We start from the raw sequence: 20,028 nt of genomic DNA on the forward strand, positions 1-20,028 counted from the left end.
CATGATTATTTCCCTAATGATTTATAATGCCACCTCTGTCATATACTAAACTTCTATGTATACTCTTTATTCTGTTTATTCTGCCAAACTCACATTCTTGTAAATACCACTGCATTTTATTTTTCTATGGAATAATCTTGGTAAATGACACTTTACTATTTCATGATGTTAGGATTAGATTATCAAGTTTCTCTCTCTCTCACACATATACACACACATACAAACTATAGGGGTTTTGATACAAACTATATTGAGACTAATTTTAAAGATCTGGAAACACTTATTCTATTCTCATTAGAGAATTTAATCTTCCCATCCAAGTATAGTAGCTTTAAATTTCCCATTTAGTTCTTCTACATATCTTCTATTTTTTTTCTTCCTGAGGAAGATTTTCCCTGAGTTAACATCTGTTGCCAATCTTCCTCTTTTTGCTTGAGGAAGATTTTCCCTGAGTTAACATCTGGGCCAGCCTTCCTCTGTTTTGTATGTGGGTCGCCACCACAGCCTGGCCACCAACGAGTAGTGTAGGTCTGTGCCTGGGAACCAAACTCAGGCTGCTGAAGTGGAGCGCACCAAACTTAACCACTAGGCCATGGGGCTAGCCCCACTATATCTTCTATTTTTTTGCTGAGACTTTCCCATTTCTTTGTTGGGAATGTCTATTTTTTCATTTATTTCAAGCTTGTTCATAATCGCTCAATGATGCGTTTTGATGATGACTGTTTAAAATTTTTTTCAAATGATTTTAACATCTCTGTTATCTAAGTGTTGGTTCTACTGATTGTCTTTCTCACTCAAGTTGAGATTTTCCTGATTCTTGGCATGATGAGTGATTTTTGATAGAAACCTAGATAGACATTGTGGGTATTATGTTATGAGACTCTGGATATTATTTTAAACCCTCTAGCTTATGTCCTCTGATACCTTTCCTGGGGGGAATGAAGTAGGGGCAAAAGTCCAGGTCCCCCACTAGGCCTTTTCTGGCATTGGTATAGGGGGTTCCACAGTTTTTTCTTACTACTTGGCTGGATTAGAGAAGTTATTGTTTAAAAGATTTTTGCCATGCTAGGTTGCTCCTTTCCTGGTCCTCTGGCTAAAGAGAGACGGTCTTTGTTGAGGATTCTTTTTTTTTGGCTATGCTTGTTGGTGTTATCAGATTGCCAGCTTCTTCACTTCCCAGTCGGGGTATATGAGGCAAAAAACCAAAACCAAAACTCAAACCAAAAACGCCCAGGGACTTTACCATGGTGTCATTCCTTGGATCCTGAGGCACCTAGTCAATCTGCTTTCTTCTCTCTACCTTTCAGTCTTCCTATGTTCATTTTGTATATGTGTCCTGGGGTTTTAGTTGTACTTAGCAGGAGGAATAGGCCAAAGAACTGCTCCATCTTCCCGCCTATTGATTTTTAATAAAAATGTGTGCTATAATTCAAAAGCTAGTTAAACCTTATTTTAGGTATTATTATAAGGTATTATTGCTAATACTGCTCAGAACATGTATACTCATATGCTACTTTGGTTATTTATCTGATATCCTGCCTATATATCCAGCTAGAACGTTAAGCACTTCTAAATATGGCACCTCTTGATGCCATAAAAGTCATTTTGCAAAGGGCATGGATACAGGTAGAAAAAAAGGATTGTGGCCATTTTTGAAAACTACAACAGTTCATATAAGTGTGCATCTGTTTCTGGCTGCTCTAATCTGTTCAGTTTATCTATCCTTATGCCAATACCACAATCTTACTTTCGATTTTTAGTAAGTCAGGATAACCTGGCATGGGAAGTCCATCCAGCTTGTTTCTCCTCTTCAGAAATGTTTTGTCTATGTATATCTATATAAATTTTAGAATAAGCTTTTCAAATTCTACAAAAATCCTACTGGGTTTTTGACTGGAATTGCTTTGAATGTAGTGATCATTTTAAGCTATGCACAAATATGCTCCTTGATTTCTCAAGTTATGGGAATTATCTAGGTATCTTTTTGTTACTGATTTATAACTTAATAGCATTGTCATAAGAAACCGTTGTCTATGTTAAATCAATCCTTGGAAAATAGTTAAGAATTATGTTTTACCACCCAGAATCAGTTCAATGTTTTTTAATGTTTTGTATAGATATGAAAAGAAAGTAGATCCTGCAGTGCTCTTGTTAAAATCACAATGACCTCTGTACCGGGTTGAATAGTGTCCCCCCAGAATTTAAGTCCACTTGGAATCTTGTTTGGAAATAGAATCTTTGCAGATGTAATTAAGGTAAGGATCTCAGGAAGAAATCATCCTGGATTAGGGTGTGCTCTAAATCCTATGACTGTTGTGCTTACAAGAAGAGAGGCCACACAGAGACACAGAGAACAAGGCCATGCGAAAATGAAGGTAGACAGAGATTGGAGTTATGCTGCCACAAAGTAAGGGATACCTAAGGCCAATGGCAGCTGGTAGAAGCAAGGAAAGATTCTTCCCTAGAGCCTGCAGGGAGAGCATGGCCCTGCTAACACCTTGATTTCAAACTTCTGGCCTCCAGAATTATGAGAGAATAAATTTCTGTTTTAAGCCACCAAGTTTGTGGTAATTTGTTATGGCAGCCCTAGGAAAGTAATACCAGGGCTAAAACTAGTATTAGTATGGTTGCTCCATGTTGCTAAATTCAATGGTCAATTCTCAGAACTCATCCTGCTTTATCTATCATAAGCACTTAACTCAGCAATCACTCCTTCCTTCTTGGTATACTTCCTTCACTTGGCTTTCAGTACATGACACTTTTTGATATTTCTCCCATCTCACTGGTCTCTCCTCAGCCTCTTTTGTTGATTACTCCTCTTTTCCCTTACATCTCAATATTTGAGTGTCCCACAGCTCAGTTATAAGTTCTTAACTCTTTTCTATCTATACTTAGCTATTTCAGTCTCATAGCTTTAAACACTATTGTTTTTTTTTTTTTTTTTGAGGACGATCAGCCCTGAGCTAACATCCATGCTAATCCTCCTCGTTTTTTTTTGCTGAGGAAGACCGGCTCTGAGCTAACATCCACTGCCAATCCTCCTCCTTTTTTTCCCCAAAGCCCCAGTAGATAGTTGTATGTCATAGTTGCACATCCTTCTAGTTGTCGTATGTGGGACGCGGCCTCAGCATGGCCAGAGAAGCGGTGCGTCGCTGTGCGCCGGGGAGCCGAACCCCGGGTCACCAGCAGCGGAGCACACGCACTTAACCGCTAAGCCACGGGGCCGGCCCTAAACACTATTCTTATGTTGATCATCAAAAATTTATATCTCTAAATCCAAATCTCTTAACTGAACTGCTTGCTCATGGTTATCACCACAGGGATTTCCAGTAGTTTTTGGAAACTCAGCATGGCCCAAACTGCCCCTTACTCCACCAAATTTGGCCACCTACACATAGACTTCTGAGTCCATGGCAATACCATTCTTCCAACTGATTGTGGAAAAAAACTTAGAGTCATCCCTGATGCCTCAATATCCCTGTTGCCTCCATCCAATCTATCAGGAAATCTTGAATCTACCATACAAAACATTAAAAAACATATCCAGAATCTGACCACATCTTACCATCTCCCATGCTACCACCATGGTCCTAGTCAACATGATCTCTTGCCTGGGCTACTGCAACAGCTTCCTCATTGGTCTCCTTGCTTCCATTTTTGCCTCTCTACAGTCTTTTCAATATGGCAATCAGAGTGATCAATTCTATTAAAATATAAGTCAGATCATGCCAATCTTCTATTAAAAACCATTTCTATTTCATCCATAATGAAAAACCAGTCCTCACAATGGCCTACAAGGCCTCATATCACCTTGTCTCCCACCCTCCCTAACATTTCTGGCCTCATCTCCTACTACTCTCCTCCTTGCTTACTCTGTTCTAGGTATACTAGTGTGAGAGACTGTAAAAATGGCCAAAAATTCTTCCCTGTCTGCATTCGCATCTTTGCAACATAATGCTGAAAATCTTTCCATCAAGTGGGGGTATCTATTTCCCTATCCTTTGAATTTGAGTTGACCATGTGATTTGTTTTGCCATGAATAATTAACAAATATGATTCAAGAGAGGCTTGAAAAGTATTCGTACACCTGGATTTGCTCTCTTGCTATTCTTGGGAACCAGGCCATGGCCAAGTGAAGAAGAAAGACTTGCCTGGTGAAGAGACTGCCAATTGCCAGACAGGTTTATTACCTACTGCCAACTACTAGACCGTCCTGGTAGCAGACCAACCAGCTGGCTAGAGACACACAGGTAAGTCCAGGAGATATCACTCCAGCAGGTCCAGACTAGAAAACCTCTTCTATTGTCCCCCAAATAATAATCTAAGTCAGTTACTGTTTTGGGTCACAAAACTTTGAGTCATAAAGTTTTGGAAGGGTTTGTTATTCAGCAATAGATAACAGAGACATCTAGCTTCCTTGCTGTTCCTCAAGCACATTTCCACCTTTGCAAGGGCAAGTTCTCTACTTGGAACACTCTTTCCCTATATTGCATGGATAATTTGTTCACATCCTTCAAGCCTTTGTTCAAATCTCAACCTCTTCGTTAGGCCTACTCTGCAAACTCTATATAAAATTGCAACCCCACCACTGCCCCCTAGCACACCAGGATCCCTCTTATCCTGATCATGTTTTGTTTTGTTTTTCTGTAGCACTTACTGCCTCCTAACATACTATATATTTTACTTAGATATTGTATTTGTTTATTGTCTGCCTGCTCCTGCTAGAATGTAACTTGCAAAAGGACAGAGGTCTTCAATTGTATTATACATTGATGTAACCCATGTGTCAAAATCAGAGCCTGGCACATAGTAGATGCTTGCTAAATATTTACTGACTAATTGAATGGTTCAATGTTCTAGAGCTCTCTATTAGATCAAGTTGTTAATAACATAATTAACATCTTCTATATTCATCAGTCACTAAGAGAGTTAAAATCTTTACCAAGATTATGGACTTGTTCTGCCATGCTTTGTATTTCTGTCAGTTTTTGCTTTAGTGTCTAGCGTTTTCATTATAAAACAATTTAAAAGGAAGTTTAAAAAAATGTATAACAAAACATTCAACCAAGCTGGCCTTTCTTTTAAAGGTCCTAAATTAGATAAGTTTCACGTTAATTTTGTTAATAGTATTATAATTTTATTTAACAATAACAATAAATAATAATAATAACCAAGACTAACTTCAGGCTGTTATGTATTTACTGTTCTAATACTATTCTAATTCTAATGTTCAATGAATAGGTAGCCTACAAAAATTATTCTACTAAAGATGAAAAAGGAATAACAGTGGACAGTGAATAAGAATTCAACTAATAAATATAGCAAATCCATATAATATAATATTAAGGTTGACAATATTGATATGATGTTCGTATATCAATAAGTAAAAAAATTAGGTTATTAAAAAGTATATATATCATCCCATTTTTACTAAAATACTTAAATACACACATAAACCAAAGTTATACATTTAAAAAGTTAACAATAGTTATCTCTAAATAATGGAATTATGAGATTTTCATTTTCCATGTAAATAGAATAAAGAATTTGTCTGGTCTTTGTCTAAGGTTCCTGGAATGGAGCATATAAACCCTTGGAAATTCCTGAGTAACAGGACTATCTTTGTTATTCATGGTAGATTGTTGGGACCACACTTGAGTTTATGCTAACAAAATGACTCAAAGTAGGCCCCTAGATAGTTTCAGGATGGGAACTGGGCCATGCTGGAAAGACTAACCATGCAATTAGTGGGTTGAGGCTTTGAGCCATGTCATATAGGCCTAACCAACCCCCTGACCTCTAGGGAGGAGAGGGGAACTGGAGATTGAGTTCAACCAAGTGGCCAATGATTCAATCAGTCATAATACTTAAAATTCAGAAATGTAGTCATATAAGGTTTTGTTCTATGATGCAGTCATTTAGAAATATCATTAAATTATAATGTAAATTTATTTACATTTAATATTAATCATATACACACAATGAAACCGCAATAAAAACTCTGGAAACTGAGGCTTAGGTGAGCTTCCTGGTTGGTGAACACACTGATGTGCCAGGAGGGTGATGCACTCTGATTCTATAGGCAGAGGACATGAAACTCTACTTTTAGGACCTTCCTAGATCTTACCCAACGGGTCTCTTCTTTTTTGGCTGGTTCTAATTTATGTCTTTTATTTTTATTTTTTGTGAGGAAGATCAGCCCTGAGCTAACATCCATGCCAATCCTCCTCTTTTTGCTGAGGAAGACTGGCCCTGAGCCAACATCCGTGCCGATCTTCCTCCACTTTTTATGTGGGACGCTGCCACAGCATGGCCTGACCAGCAGTGCATTGGTGCGCACCCGGGATCTGAACCAAGGCCGCCAGCAGTGGAGCGCGCGCACTTAACCGCTATGCCACGGGGCTTAACCGCTATGCCACGGGGCTGGCCCCTATGTCCTTTATAATGGAATTTTAATCATAAGTAATAGTGCTTTCCTGAGTTCTCTGAGCCATTCTAGAGAATTACTGAGCCTGGGAGATTAGTAGGAACACCCACATTTGTGGCCAGTTGGTCAAAAATGTGGGTGACCTGGGGAACCCCAAACTTGGGGCTGGTATTTGAGTGAGGGTAGTCTTGTTGGAGGTTGTGCCCTTAATTTGTGGAGTCTGTACTAACTCTCGTTAGCTATTGCCAGAATTGCAATGCATCTTGATATACTTTTATGCCATCTAAAGTTTTTTATAATGGACTTACATTACTTTTATAATTAAACAAACTACTTCTATTTTGAAAAAAAGAGGAATAAGATCTTGCAATTAAATAAATCATTACTATCTTAAATTGTAAAATCAATAACATCTAAAGAAATAAGGAGGACCAAATAAGAGCCCATAAGTAGAAATGTCTAGGGGAAGAGAAAGTAAATTTATTTAAATTAAATTAATTGAAACGTTGATGAAGGCAATAAAATAAAAATACAAAAAGTGGTGCACACAATTTTGCAAAATAAATGCTTCTTTTTTAAAAAAACAATATATTATTTTGCAGGGTAAAATATATGATACTGTGAAAAATAAAATAAATATCAAGGTTCATTTAACAAATTATAACTTACATTTTTTATAAAATGTAAATTTACATTACAATTTAAAGATATTTCTAAATGACTGCATCATAGAACAAAACCTTACATGACTACACTTCTGAATTTTAAGTATTATGACTAAGGGGAACAAAAAGTGAAAAAAAATTTTTTGGTCATTTGGAGTTTTTCCTGTGAAGTCTATTAATGCAACGATTATTAAGCCACTGGACCACAATATATACATACAGTGTTAAGTTGCCTGATTGGTAAAAACCCTTTATTAGCTGCCTTCTCATCCCTTTCTCCGTCTCACTTCCCCACTCCCCTACAGGTGTTCCCTGTATTACCTCTAAATAAACTACATGCTTTGGAACCCTTTTCTTAGCGTCTGCTTCTGGGGAAATCCAAAGAAAGAGACATATGTCTAGAAAATTTTTTTCTAAGAGAATTGATTTTCTTCCATAAGCACTGGTCTTACCATCGCAGCACATCCTTTCACATATATATCACTGTTGCTTCCTGACAAATAGTCTTGAATTCAGTCTCTTCCTGTCCCAACAGATCATACATACAAAAAGCTATTGACAGGAGCTTAAAAGGGAGGAAAAAAATACTCATGGGAAAAATTATGGCATCATCACTTCTCCTGAAGAAAAATAATTATTAATAAAATTACAAAATGCATTTTTGAAAATACCTAAGTTGTTTTCGGAGTTGCTCGATTTCCACATTTTGTTCAGTGACTGTTTTCAGAAAGTGTTGGTTAGTCTGCCACAAGAAAAAGATAGAAACATTCAGTATTAGAACATTTAAAACTACATCTTTAAAGATTAACTATAGTAGAAAAAAATAAAATGAAGTCATGACAACAATTAGAATTTTTTTTTTTTTTTTGAGGAAGATTAGCCCTGAGCTAACATCTGTTGCCAATCCTCCTCTTTTTGCTGAGGAAGATTGGCCCTGGGCTATAATCTGTGCCCATCTTCTTCTACTTTATATGTGGGACATCCGCCACAGCATGGCTGGATAAGCGGTGCATGGGTCCGGGCCTGGGATCCCAACCTGCGAACCCTGGGCACTGAAGCAGAGTGCATGAACTTAACCACTGTGCCACCCGGCCGGCTCTTGATTAGATTTTTCATGGTAAAGTATAACCCTGGCCATCTTTCCCCGCCTTTAGTGCTTCAGGGGATACCTGCTTCACTTTGAGCTAGCTGCATCTGCATTTTACAGCTTACGGATTTCTCTGGCCACATGAGTCTCCTTTTCTCACCTAACTGTGCAGCAGACTAAAGGTGTTGTAGAACTCAAGTCCCTAGATGGCTCTGGAAGAGCCCAATAACAATGACTGAAAGAAATTGGTATGTAAATATCCCAAACTCCCATGCCCCATGGTGGAATAACTCTGAGCCCTGTGCTCTGCACCGGTTTCCAGAGTTCATTAGTGGGATTAAGTTTCAGTTATCCACAGTGTTAATTTGCTTGATTGCTAAAAACCCTCTATTGGCTACCTTCTCTTCCCTTCCCAGTCTCATTTCCCCACTCCCCTACTGGGGCTCCCTGGTATTATCTCCTAAATAAATGACAGGCTTTGGAACCCTTTTCTCAGCCTCTGTCTGTGAAGGAACCTAAAGTAAGATATGAAGCACTCTTCCAAGTGTAGAAAAAATTTTTCTAAGGGAACTGATTTTCTTCCATAACTGCTGGTTTTACCATGATGGGACAAATTTCTTATCCTTATGCTTATCTATATGCCTTACAGGCAAAGTCATATAGATTACAGTTACCTCCTGAGAGTCTTGATTTCAGTCTTCTCCCATTCCAATAGATCATACATACGTCACTCCAACTAAAGTCCCTGAGACAGTTTTCATTGTACTTCTCTCATACTCTACCCAATTTCATTGACTTCATATTTTTAATACACTATTGTATTTCCCTCTTCCTGGGATGTCCTCATTCTGCCAGCATTCATCCCTTCACACCCCGTGTGGTCCACTCACTCTAAGGCAAAATTAATTGTTTCCTTTCTGCATTTCGATAAAACTTTATATGTACTTTTACAATGCACAGTGCATTATATTTAAATACTATGTTAAAGTTTATATATTCCTGGCTACAATATGAATCTTTTTTTTTTTTTTTTTTTTTTAAATTTTATTTATTTTATTTTCTTCCCCCAAAGCCCCAGTAGATAGTTGTATGTCACAGCTGCACATCCTTCTAGTTGCTGTATGTGGGACGCGGCCTCAGCATGGCCGGAGAAGCAGTGTGTCGGTGTGCGCCCAGGATCCGAACCTGGGCCGCCAGCAGCGGAGGGCGCGCACTTAACCGCCAAGCCATGGGGCCGGCCCTACAATATGAATCTTTTATTGAAGACCAGCTTCTCCCAGAACTCCCAATGTCTGGCACATGATTTAGTACATTCTAAGTATGTATAGCTCTGAGGAATGAATGAATGAATGAATGCCTTTACTGAGACATGAAAGAGAGCCTGAGGACTGCATCTTTATCTTTATCTTGGGAAGTAAGCTACTGTAGACCAGAATTTAGCATTCAATTCACAGACCACAATTTAAAAGACCAACTATCGCACAGAGAAAGAAGGACAGAATAATGACAGGTAGGTAAATTATACCACACCAGAAAAGTTAAAAAAAAAAAAAAAAAAAAAAAACCCAAACAGGGTGTAACATTGGGCATGAAATCAGAAAAGGCATAATGGTTATATACAAATAATTGAAGAACTGACTTGAAGAAGAAGTGAGCTTATTCTACTTTACTCCAAAAGATAAAACTATATATCAGTGGGTGGAAATCTGATAAGAGAGATTTTTGCTTTCTAATAATCAGAGTTCAAAGGAACAGGCTCCTTGGGGAAGCGATACTATCTCTTACAGGGGATAATCAAAGAGCCTAGATGATCATCTAACTGAAAAGCATTTAATAGAAGGATGTCTACATCATTTGGGGGAACAGATGACCTTTAATATCATTTCAAATTCTCCTGTGAAGCTATCTCAATGACTTCAGCCCCAACTGAAGGAATTCAAGTCTCTGAATTCCTCTATAATGTCTATAATGCACCATTAATGTTTTATTATATATAGTATGTTTCAACACTAGCATAATTAATGCTTGCATTTTTTACTATTTGGGAGCACCTTAAAGATAAATGATGTAGAGAAATTAGCAAAAGCGTAAACTGGAATTGTGAATTTTAAGAAGCTACTATTGGAAACTAACACACTTAAGTTGCTAGCAAGCCTAGTAGGAGCTCAACAACTACATCTGAACATGGCTCTGTTGTTCTGTATTTGTGATCATGAAGAAAATTACATACGATCTTAATATTCTAGAATTTGGAGATTCGTAAAGGTCTAGGGAAGCATCCCTTTCAACCATCATCCATTTTAGCACCTTATTCATTTCATATGAATATGATTCATATGATTATTTCATATGCCATTCCTGTTTCACCAAGAGACATGGGCTTTGTGGATAGATACACGTTTCTCTTGCAACTAGACAACCTATGACAGTGGAAAGAATTTAGTAAGCAATTAACAAATATTTTTGAGTAATTTTATAGAGATGAGCAAATCTCAAAAAAGAATATTATTTTAATAAAGAGAATCTCTAGGAAATGTGAACTCTTATTGTATCTATAGCCTTAATAAATAAATATAAACTTGTACTTTTATGTAGCATTCAGGTCAGAGCATTTTACCTTCTGCGTATTTCTAATGTGCATTGGTAATGACAGATATTTTATTTACTTCTTGGATAACAAGCAATTTATTGTACATCTATAAGAACCTATTCATTTAATGAGTTTATTCATATAATAAGAAAACTTTTTAATGGAAACTGCTTGATTTTTAAAGGGCACTTTTCTTCAAGTTTGATTTTTCACTCAAATTGCTCCTGCGACTATGCTCTGAAGGCTCTTTGAGACATACGAGATCTTTATAATCACTTAGCTACCTCCCTTTACACTGAGCAGTCTTGTTTGATACCCAATATGTACATTAAGAAAAATTCAAGTTTTAAAATTTCTCTTAATCATTTTCCTTTATTTTAACCACCAGGATAGTCTTTTATTTGCTCTTTATAACAAACTTTCTTTTATCCATCTTGTCACTCCTTCATCACTTTCATTGTATCCACAGCTTGTTATTCTTAGTTTTGGCCTGAAACTATGAATTCTTGTGCCTTTGAAATTTTTAATGTATTTCCTGTGAATACTCAAATATTCTTGCCCCATGACTTTCATCAGAATGATTTTGGGTTTTTTATAATAAAATAGAGGCTCTGTGGTATAAGATACCAAAAGATTATATAATCCCCATAATTCTAGGAGATATACTAAAAGAAAGAATGCATAATTGTGATTTTAGGTTAAACCATTAATTTCACATAGAAATATGATTTCTTAATTATGGACATCAGTCATCATTTTGTTCTGGAGTACTTTAATAATATTTTAAAGCTCTAAGAAGTATATTATCAATAATTATAAGTGATTAGAAACTCCAGATGTTAACATAAGCAAAATAGGGAGAAATTTCTTTAATAACTTTTTACATGATTAAAGAAGAAAATTTTAAAAAGTAGAATAAAATTGGATAACTTACTTTCGATGGCACAATTCCACTCTTAAACAAAGACATTTTCATTAGGGATTAACAAGAATTAGAAGAATAACTATGTAAAATAAAGAAAGGAAGGAGAGGAATTACCTGGGATGTCATAATCCTATTACTCAACAATGAGGTAAAATAAAGTTCCAAGAAGTAAAAGAAAAGGAGAGAAAAGAAGAGAGAAAGAAAAGTAAGAGGGAAAAAAAGGTAAAGAGCAGAATTGGGAAGGCTAATTGTATTTCTTTTTAGGAAAAACTTAAAGGGAAATTTAGGGGTACCAGTTAGTACTGGTGGTCAATCAACTGAAAAACAGTTTTTAGTGTCCTATTATTTTTAAGGAACTGGGCTATTCATTTGTTTAACAGTGCCACTATTCTTACCATATACCTAGCAGTGTGCTAGATGAAATACCAAGAATAAAGCATAAGTCCTACTCTTGAGGAGCTCACAGTCTAGATTACTCTCAGGAGATCCTACCAAGGACCCCACGAGTATTTTCAGATTAGGATATACTTCAGACAGACGTTAGCTTTAGATCTCCAGAAAGTACTGTGAACCCTGTCGTGCTACTGAATGTGAAAGAAAAAGAGAGAGAAAGAGGAAAGAGTACTGCCTACCTATTTTAATGTCATGCAACACGTTTTTCTTTGTTGTTCTTGATTTGCATTAGCATAAGCAAACATTATTTATAGTAACAATTTCTAGTTTATACAAACAAGTACACCAAATGGATATTTTCGCTTACCATTTCTATGTTCTCATTAGTAACATGAAGTTGCTTGGTCAGTTGTTGAAAACTGGTCAGCTGATCCTACAGTAGGAAGGTAGAGGGGTACATAAATAGCATTTTGTTTGGAACCCATAAATAAAATAAAATTAAAATGAAATCTAAAATCATTACACCTAACTCTAGATTAAATCAGCTGTATTTCTTCTAACTGTTATTGTGTGAATTAATAGTTGAAGAAATAAGATAAATTTTTTTTAATGATTACAAAATTAAATACAGTGGCAATGTGGAAACCAATGTAACCATTTATGTTTTATGTGAAACTATTATTTCTAGAAATTAATCCATTAGTAAAACAGACACACTAGAGATACCTTGTCCAATATTGGAAAACCACATTCAAACCTATTCAAAACCTATAATTCAAGCCATGGCACAGGAGTTATCGTCCCTCTCCCCCCTTTTTAGAATTCTCATGGCTTAAATGCCCCACAAGTTTTAAATTGTTTGATTATCTGTTATGATCCTATTAAACATTATATGTGCAGGTGACACAAAGTTGGGAGGGGCCCTTAATATGTCAGATGACAGAATTTAAGATTGACAGATAACGGGGGAAATAAAGGACAAGGTATTATTTGTAAAGTCTTGTACCAAAAAAAAACTAACTGCAAAGCTACAGCAAAAGAATGATCTTATTCAGGTGAAAAAAAAATACCTAATGGCTTATTTAAGGGTGTTAACATTTTCATTTTACACAGCATAGTTATACTTAAGCAGGTTTCTTCATTGGCCATGATCTAATGAACAGTTTTTGTCTTTTTTAAGCCAGGTAAGAAAGCAAGAATATAAAAGCTTTGGCAGTCCATTTATACATAATAATTTTATAGATGCTTGTTAGCGCTAAATACAGCTTTCATGCTAATCACATTATAAAACCCAAAGTACACTAGGCACTGCTTTAATTATCTATTCTGTTCAAGAGATTTCTAACCATCAAAGATCTATTTATCGTTAACATAAATAACAAAGCAGAGACTTAGCCATTCCTCTCCAAAACTGAGTTTCTCCAGAATGCAATTTCTTATTGATATACAAGAAAATCATGAAGTCCAAGATTACCTTTTGTTTTTGACTTTCAACTACATGAATCTGGGCCTCCGTCATATGTTCCTGGTAAAGTTTCTGCAGTCTGTCCAACTCCTGAGAAACAGTCTGCCAGAGTTCCACAGCCTGAGTTTTTTCCTATAAAACAAAAACATTGAAGAATTCATTAAATTAGTAGTAGGCTATTGCATAGTAGAAATGAATCATATTCAATGAGTTCTTGTATATAAAGTCACAAAATAAAAATAGAATTTGTGTAAAGATGGCATAGTTGTAATCTTTTTGATGATACAAAGTTATATTAATTATAATTTAGACAATAAACCTAAAGATGAAAATTCCTTATTTTGAAATATTCTTTCTATTCAGATTTCATAGCTAAAATTAAAACCCTTAAATCAGAGATATGGATCTAAACCACTCTCCTTGTTCCACAAGAAAGTGTAAGTCTTAGAAATTACTGAAGAAGAAAACTGTCCCTGGTAAAGTACGAGACTGTTTTTCAGATTGCAAAAGTAATAAACATTTATTGTAGAAAATTAGGAAAACACAGAAAAATGGAGAAGAAAATAAGAATTTCCTATAATTTACCATCTGATAATAAATATTGCCAACATCTGGATATAATCATATTTATAAATATTGGATGTATTCATGTTTACAAATGTGATTTTGAGGGAGAATTTTGTATTTTTTTCATTTAACAAAATTGGGAATCATATAAGGTGCTGTTTGTATTGTACTATTTTCACTTGGTATTTTATAATGCGAATTTTCTCAAGTTATTAACTATCCCTTCAATATAGCAATTCTCAAAGTGTAGTACAGGGATTCTTGAAGTCAAAATTATGTTTATAATAATATGAAGACATTATTTGCCTTTTTCACTCTCATCCTCTCACAAGTGTACAGTGGAGTTTTCAAAAGTTTATATCATGTGATGTGTGATGTCATCACTCTGATGGTTAATGAAATGCATTCTTCTGCTCCCATTTGTTTTTAAAAATGTCTCAGTTTTAATTTGTAATATGATAAATATTGACAGATACATAACTCACAAAAACAAAAAGCTCCTTGGGGGCCTCAACAATTTTTAAGCATCCTGAAGAGGGGTCCTGAAACCAAAAAGGTGAGAAACTCTACTCTAGTATAGGAGAGTATTATTCTCTTCTTAGAGAAGTGGAGACTGAGGTTCAGGCCATTGGCCTAGGGTCCCTCAGTAAGTTGTTGACAGGGTCTGGAAGAAACTTTCATTTCTGTCTCTAAAATCCAAGTGTTTAAGTCCCAGGCCAGAGTTAATCCACTATCTCAGTTTTAGCAAGAAGGTAAGAAGGTGTAGTGAAAAGAGAGGCAGTTTTTGGAACATAATGAGTATACATTTAGAATAAATACAGGTTTTTAAGTTTTAAGGAAACTATTGCTGAGGCATAACATGCATTCAGAAAACACACAAATCATGACTTTTTACAAAGTGAGTGCACCAATGTAACCAGCACCCAGTTCAAGAAAGACAACATCAGCAGCACCTAGAGGCCAGATTTTCCTCTCTCCCAGAAACTACCATCGCCCCAAAATAACCGTTAGCTTGACTTCTAACATCATTGATTAGTTTTGCCTAAAACTTACATAGTTGTAAAATCTGTAGACAAATACAGAATCTAGAGCCAGAAGACTTGGGTCGGATCCCTAATTCCCAGCTGACTAATCCTGGACAATTCATTTCATTTCCTTAAGACTGTTTTCTTTTCAGTAGAATGATCATAAAAATGTCTCAGATCTCAAAAGGCTGTAGTTTCCCAAAGCTGCCTGATGGTAAGAATCATCTGGATTACTAGTTAGAAAACCCGGTCTCTCCTAGAGCAGTGGTTCTCAAAGGACTAGCAGCATCAGCATTACCTTACAACCTGTTAGAAACATAAATTATTGAGTCCTATCTCAGACTTATTAAGTCAGAAACTTGGGGGAGGGAGGCAACAATCTTTATTTCAACAAGCCCATGGGTGATTATGATGCACACTAAAATTTGAGAACTACCATACTAATATGAAATTTTTTTAATGGTATAACGCATCATTTGGAAAAATGACAATTTAAATGATTCCATATTTTTAGATTTTTAAGCTACTTCCAATTTTTCATTATCATAAATAGTACTATGATGAACATATTTATTCATAAATTTTTACATCAGCTTCTTAGGACAGATTCCTAGAATCTATGTGATGTCATCATCTAATTAATTGGTCAAAGAACATGAACATTTCTAGAGCTCTTACTGCCAAACTGCCTTCCAGAAAGATTGTTACAAATCACACTATTGCAGCAGAATAAAATACTCCAAATTAAAAATATTAAGTTAGGTACTTAATATTGTAGTAGTGCTATCAGCTCCCAAAGCAATTATATTTGCTCTACACAGCACCTCTTGCACCTAATTTTAATTCTTGTTTATCTTGCTATTTAGTAATGATGATGATAAAAATAATAGGTAAATTTATTAACTTACATATGTGCTAGGCATTACACTAAGTGCTTTATGGGGATTTTAAAATTTTAATTCCCATAAGAACTCTGTAAGATAAGAATTATTATAATCTCTATATATAAATGAGGAAGGTAAAGCATGAAGAAGTTTCCCAAGGTCACAGAGTTAGAAAGTAGAATGGGGACCAAATTCAAGAAGTTTGACTAGAAGTTTCTTCCAAACGCCTGTGTGTTCCACAAAAGCAGGAAGCAACATTCTTCACTATATCATCAACACTTAGCACAGTGCCTCATATGTAACAGACACCTAAGAAATATTTGTGGAATGAATGAAGATATTTGAATAGTCAGTTAAATTCTCCATGCTTATAACTTTAATGATGCATAATAATAAAGAATTCTTTTTCTCTCAATTTTCTACTATAAATTGTATTTAATTTAGTTTTTATCTGTTCAGTTTGGATTCAACTAGTCTTCAAGCATAATCAAACGTCTTTCAGTCGAGTCACAGATACCAAAATAGTATGTGTTTTATCAGACCTTTACAAACGAAATACATAAACATCTATGTATAAGTAATAAGCAGAATTAACATTTGACATTATTGTTTCATAAATTGATTAACATTTTTGTTATTCACACTTTATAAAATTGCCTAAACTCTCATTCAGTTAAAATTTTATATTTATATACAAAGTACATTATAGATTTTATGGGAAAATTTGTTTATAACCAATCTGCTTTTTTCTTTTTGACTGCTCAGACTTGGACCTCACCAAATCTTCTATGAAGTGATGATCCAAAATATAGCAAAGAAGTAGGACCATCTTCAGAGACATAATATGAGACCAAGCAATTGCAAATGGAGAAAGGTAAAGAGAGGGGAAGACCGGAGGAGAAAGGAGTGAAGAATGAGAGAAAAAGCGTGGTTAAAAAAAAAAAGAATAAGGTAATTTTGAAGTTTTAATAAAATTTAGCATTGGAAATTATAGCAAAAAAAGTACTACAGAGAGATGTTCTTTAGAGACAGGGTTCTTGTTTTGTTTTGTTTTGTTTTTTGAAACTACAAATCTTATCTAGTTTTGTACTCCACTTTCTTTTTATAAAATTAAATTTTTTTTCAGTTTTATTGAAGTATGATTGACAACCATTGTATACATTTAAGGCGTACAAGAGAGGGTCCTTTTACACACGGTCTATTGAAATCTTTTTCAGGAGTAATGAGAAATGCATATTGTGCCACAGCTTTTAAAAGACATATTTAATACCTGGTTAGAAAGTACTTATAAGTCTACATTAATTTCCACTTATTTCTATATAAACATTTATAAATCCTTCCTGATAACACTAGTCTAGAACAGAGTAAAAAACATGCTTTCTTCATTATTTTTTTCCTCTATTACATTTTCAAATTCCTTCCCTCTACACATTAAAAAAAATTCAGTGTTACATAATGCTGCTTATCAAGGTTAATATAGCTTATCTGATTAACTTAAACTATCATGTTCATAAGTAAAAAATTTCAAAACCAAATTTCTAAGGAATAAAAAATTATGACTTTTCAAAGATAAGAATAAAATCAAAATTGTAATAAAGAATTTCTAATCCCCATTTATAAATGAGAAAACTGAGGCACAGAGCTAGAAAGTAGAAGAATGGGATTCAAATCCATACAAGATATGAGATATCTAGGATATAAAATTGTTAACTAAGATAAAATTCCCTCACGTATAATCACAAAACATTACAGTGTTAAAGACAGGATATATATATAATATCACTTCCCAAATATTTCAATTACTATGAGGGAGGAAAAAAGGAGAAAAAGTGTAATTCTAGAAGAAGTATATCTTTAGAAAAATATAATTTTACAATCTTTGAAAATTGAAGAAAGCACAATACTAGGAGAAAACATAGAAAAATGAAAAATGTGTTTAGGCAAGTGGATAATTGATGATTTTTTTCCTTTAAAAATTTTCCTTGGCATTAAAATATTTTTATAAGGCATAAAAAATCATGTCAAAAGCTTTATGATTCAACTAAAATATATATTTGGCAACATTATTTATAACAAACAGTGAGGGTATATATTACAAATTTTGCTACCTCCTAACTATTTTGCAAATTGTAGAAAATCATTAAGTGTTAACATTTTTGTCATTCTGCACAAATGTTTTTAAAACTATTTTTTCAGGCTACAATTAAAAAAAAAAATATATATATATATATATCACTCACTTGATTGGCTAGTTGTAATTGTTCTTGAAGATTCCTGACTGTTTCATCATCTGTATATACATCATTTCCCATCTCTGGGCCAAAGGGAAGGGCCTCCAATTGCTTTTCAACAGTATTTTTTAATTCACTGTGCAACCTTTGGAACAAACAGTTAACACAATAATAATATAAATTCATTTTATTAACAGTAATTACTGTCTCAGAGTCAACTAAGTAAACATTTGGGTCAAAAATCACTCTTTACACAAAAATCATTTTTAAGTCAACCTCAAAACTTAGAAGTGTTTAGTTATCATTCAACACTGTGATATAAGAACAAAAAAGTATTATATCACAATTTCAAATGCATTAAATCGGTCATAATTCAAGCATAATTCAGCTTGTCCTAGGGAGATTTTAATTTTTCAAAAAGGTAAAATTCAGATATTACACCATATTAATTGATAAAATAAGTCACTCAAAAAATTTTTAAATATGATATTGGTTCCATCTAGTTAATCAAATGGAAAAACAGAAAATTTGAAAATTTTCTATTCTGAGGCTTTGTTATTGAGTACTCACAAATTTAAAATTGTCATATCATTTATCATTATGAAATGTCCCTTTTTGTCTCTAACAATCTATTTTCTTTGGGTTAGCACTTGCATGGCATATCTATTTCCTCTTATTTGCAACCATTCTATATTCTTATATTTTAGGAATCTCTCTGAGAAGAAGTATATACTATAATCGGTTTCTGTTTTTTAATCTCCTCTGATAAATCACTGTCTCTTAATTGTGGCATGTAGTACACTGAAATTTAATATAATTACTAACGTATTTGGGTTTATATCTATTATCTTAGTATTTGCGTTCTATTTGCCCTGCCTATTATGATTTTTCTCTCCTTTCACTTGAAAATTGAAAATGTGCTTATTTGAGTTTTCTTCTGGAAGGATATTTCACTGGGTACAGAATTCTAAGTTAACAGCTTTTCTTTCAGCACTTTGAAGATATACCATTGTCTCCTGATTTCCATCATTTCTGTTGAGAAGTCAGTTAATATCTTATTGCTGCTCCTTTGAAGATGATCTCTTTCTGCTTTAACACTTTTTTCTTTTTCTTTGATTTTGTATTGATTTTATAATAATGTACCTAGATATTGTACTTTTGTATTACCCTGCTTACGATGCATGGTATTCCTGCAATGCGTGAATGGATTGATGTCTCTCTGTCCTCTTGTTCTGGGACTCAAGTTATATAAATTTTAGCCCTTTACACTATTTCCCCTATGTCTCTTACATTATTTTTTGTCTTTTTAATCACCTTGTCTCTCTGATCTTCATTCCAAATATTTTCTATTGACTTGGGTTACATTCCACTAATTCTCTCTTCAGTTACATCTCATTTCCATTACCGCATTTTTTCAGTTCTAGACTTTCTATTTGGTGGTTCTTTTTTTTAAAGTTTCTAGTTCTCTTATCAAAATTCTCAAAATTGTGTCTTATTTCATTGAACATATTAAGCATAGTCATTTTAAGACCAATCCTGTGGATCTGTTTCTATCGCCTATTATCTCTTAGGATTTTTTTAACCATGCTATCTTCAATCTTTTTGTCACTAGTTCTTTTTATGCCAGCTATGAGCCAGCCACCACATGTAAAAAAGTACAGAGCTATTCTGAGGCCTAGAAATTATGTAATCTTCCTCTAAAACGGTCTTTGTTTTCTTTTTCCAGGGGGCTAAGGGCATTATCAATACCTGATCACCTTCTACCAACA

The 20,028-nt window shown here is 34.6% G+C and overlaps 1 protein-coding gene across 2 annotated transcripts in view; it reads right to left on the minus strand.

Moving 5' to 3' along the window:
* The window catches only part of SCLT1 (sodium channel and clathrin linker 1), a 169,962-nt gene that overhangs the window by 109,677 nt on the left and 40,257 nt on the right, over positions 1-20,028 (minus strand). For both annotated transcript variants that reach the window (XR_009221541.1, XM_058550061.1), the window contains exons 6-9: positions 18,269-18,404; positions 13,562-13,684; positions 12,455-12,520; positions 7,764-7,834 (exon numbers count right to left, since the gene is read on the minus strand). Coding sequence is in view for 1 of the 2 variants with exons in the window: in XM_058550061.1 (XP_058406044.1) it covers positions 7,764-7,834; positions 12,455-12,520; positions 13,562-13,684; positions 18,269-18,404 (396 nt within the window). In the remaining variant the exon portion in view is untranslated. The remainder of the gene's footprint in view (positions 1-7,763; positions 7,835-12,454; positions 12,521-13,561; positions 13,685-18,268; positions 18,405-20,028) is intronic.

The sequence above is a fragment of the Diceros bicornis genome, chromosome 11 (genome assembly GCF_020826845.1).
Source record: "Diceros bicornis minor isolate mBicDic1 chromosome 11, mDicBic1.mat.cur, whole genome shotgun sequence".
NCBI classification, from domain to species: Eukaryota; Metazoa; Chordata; class Mammalia; order Perissodactyla; family Rhinocerotidae; genus Diceros; species Diceros bicornis.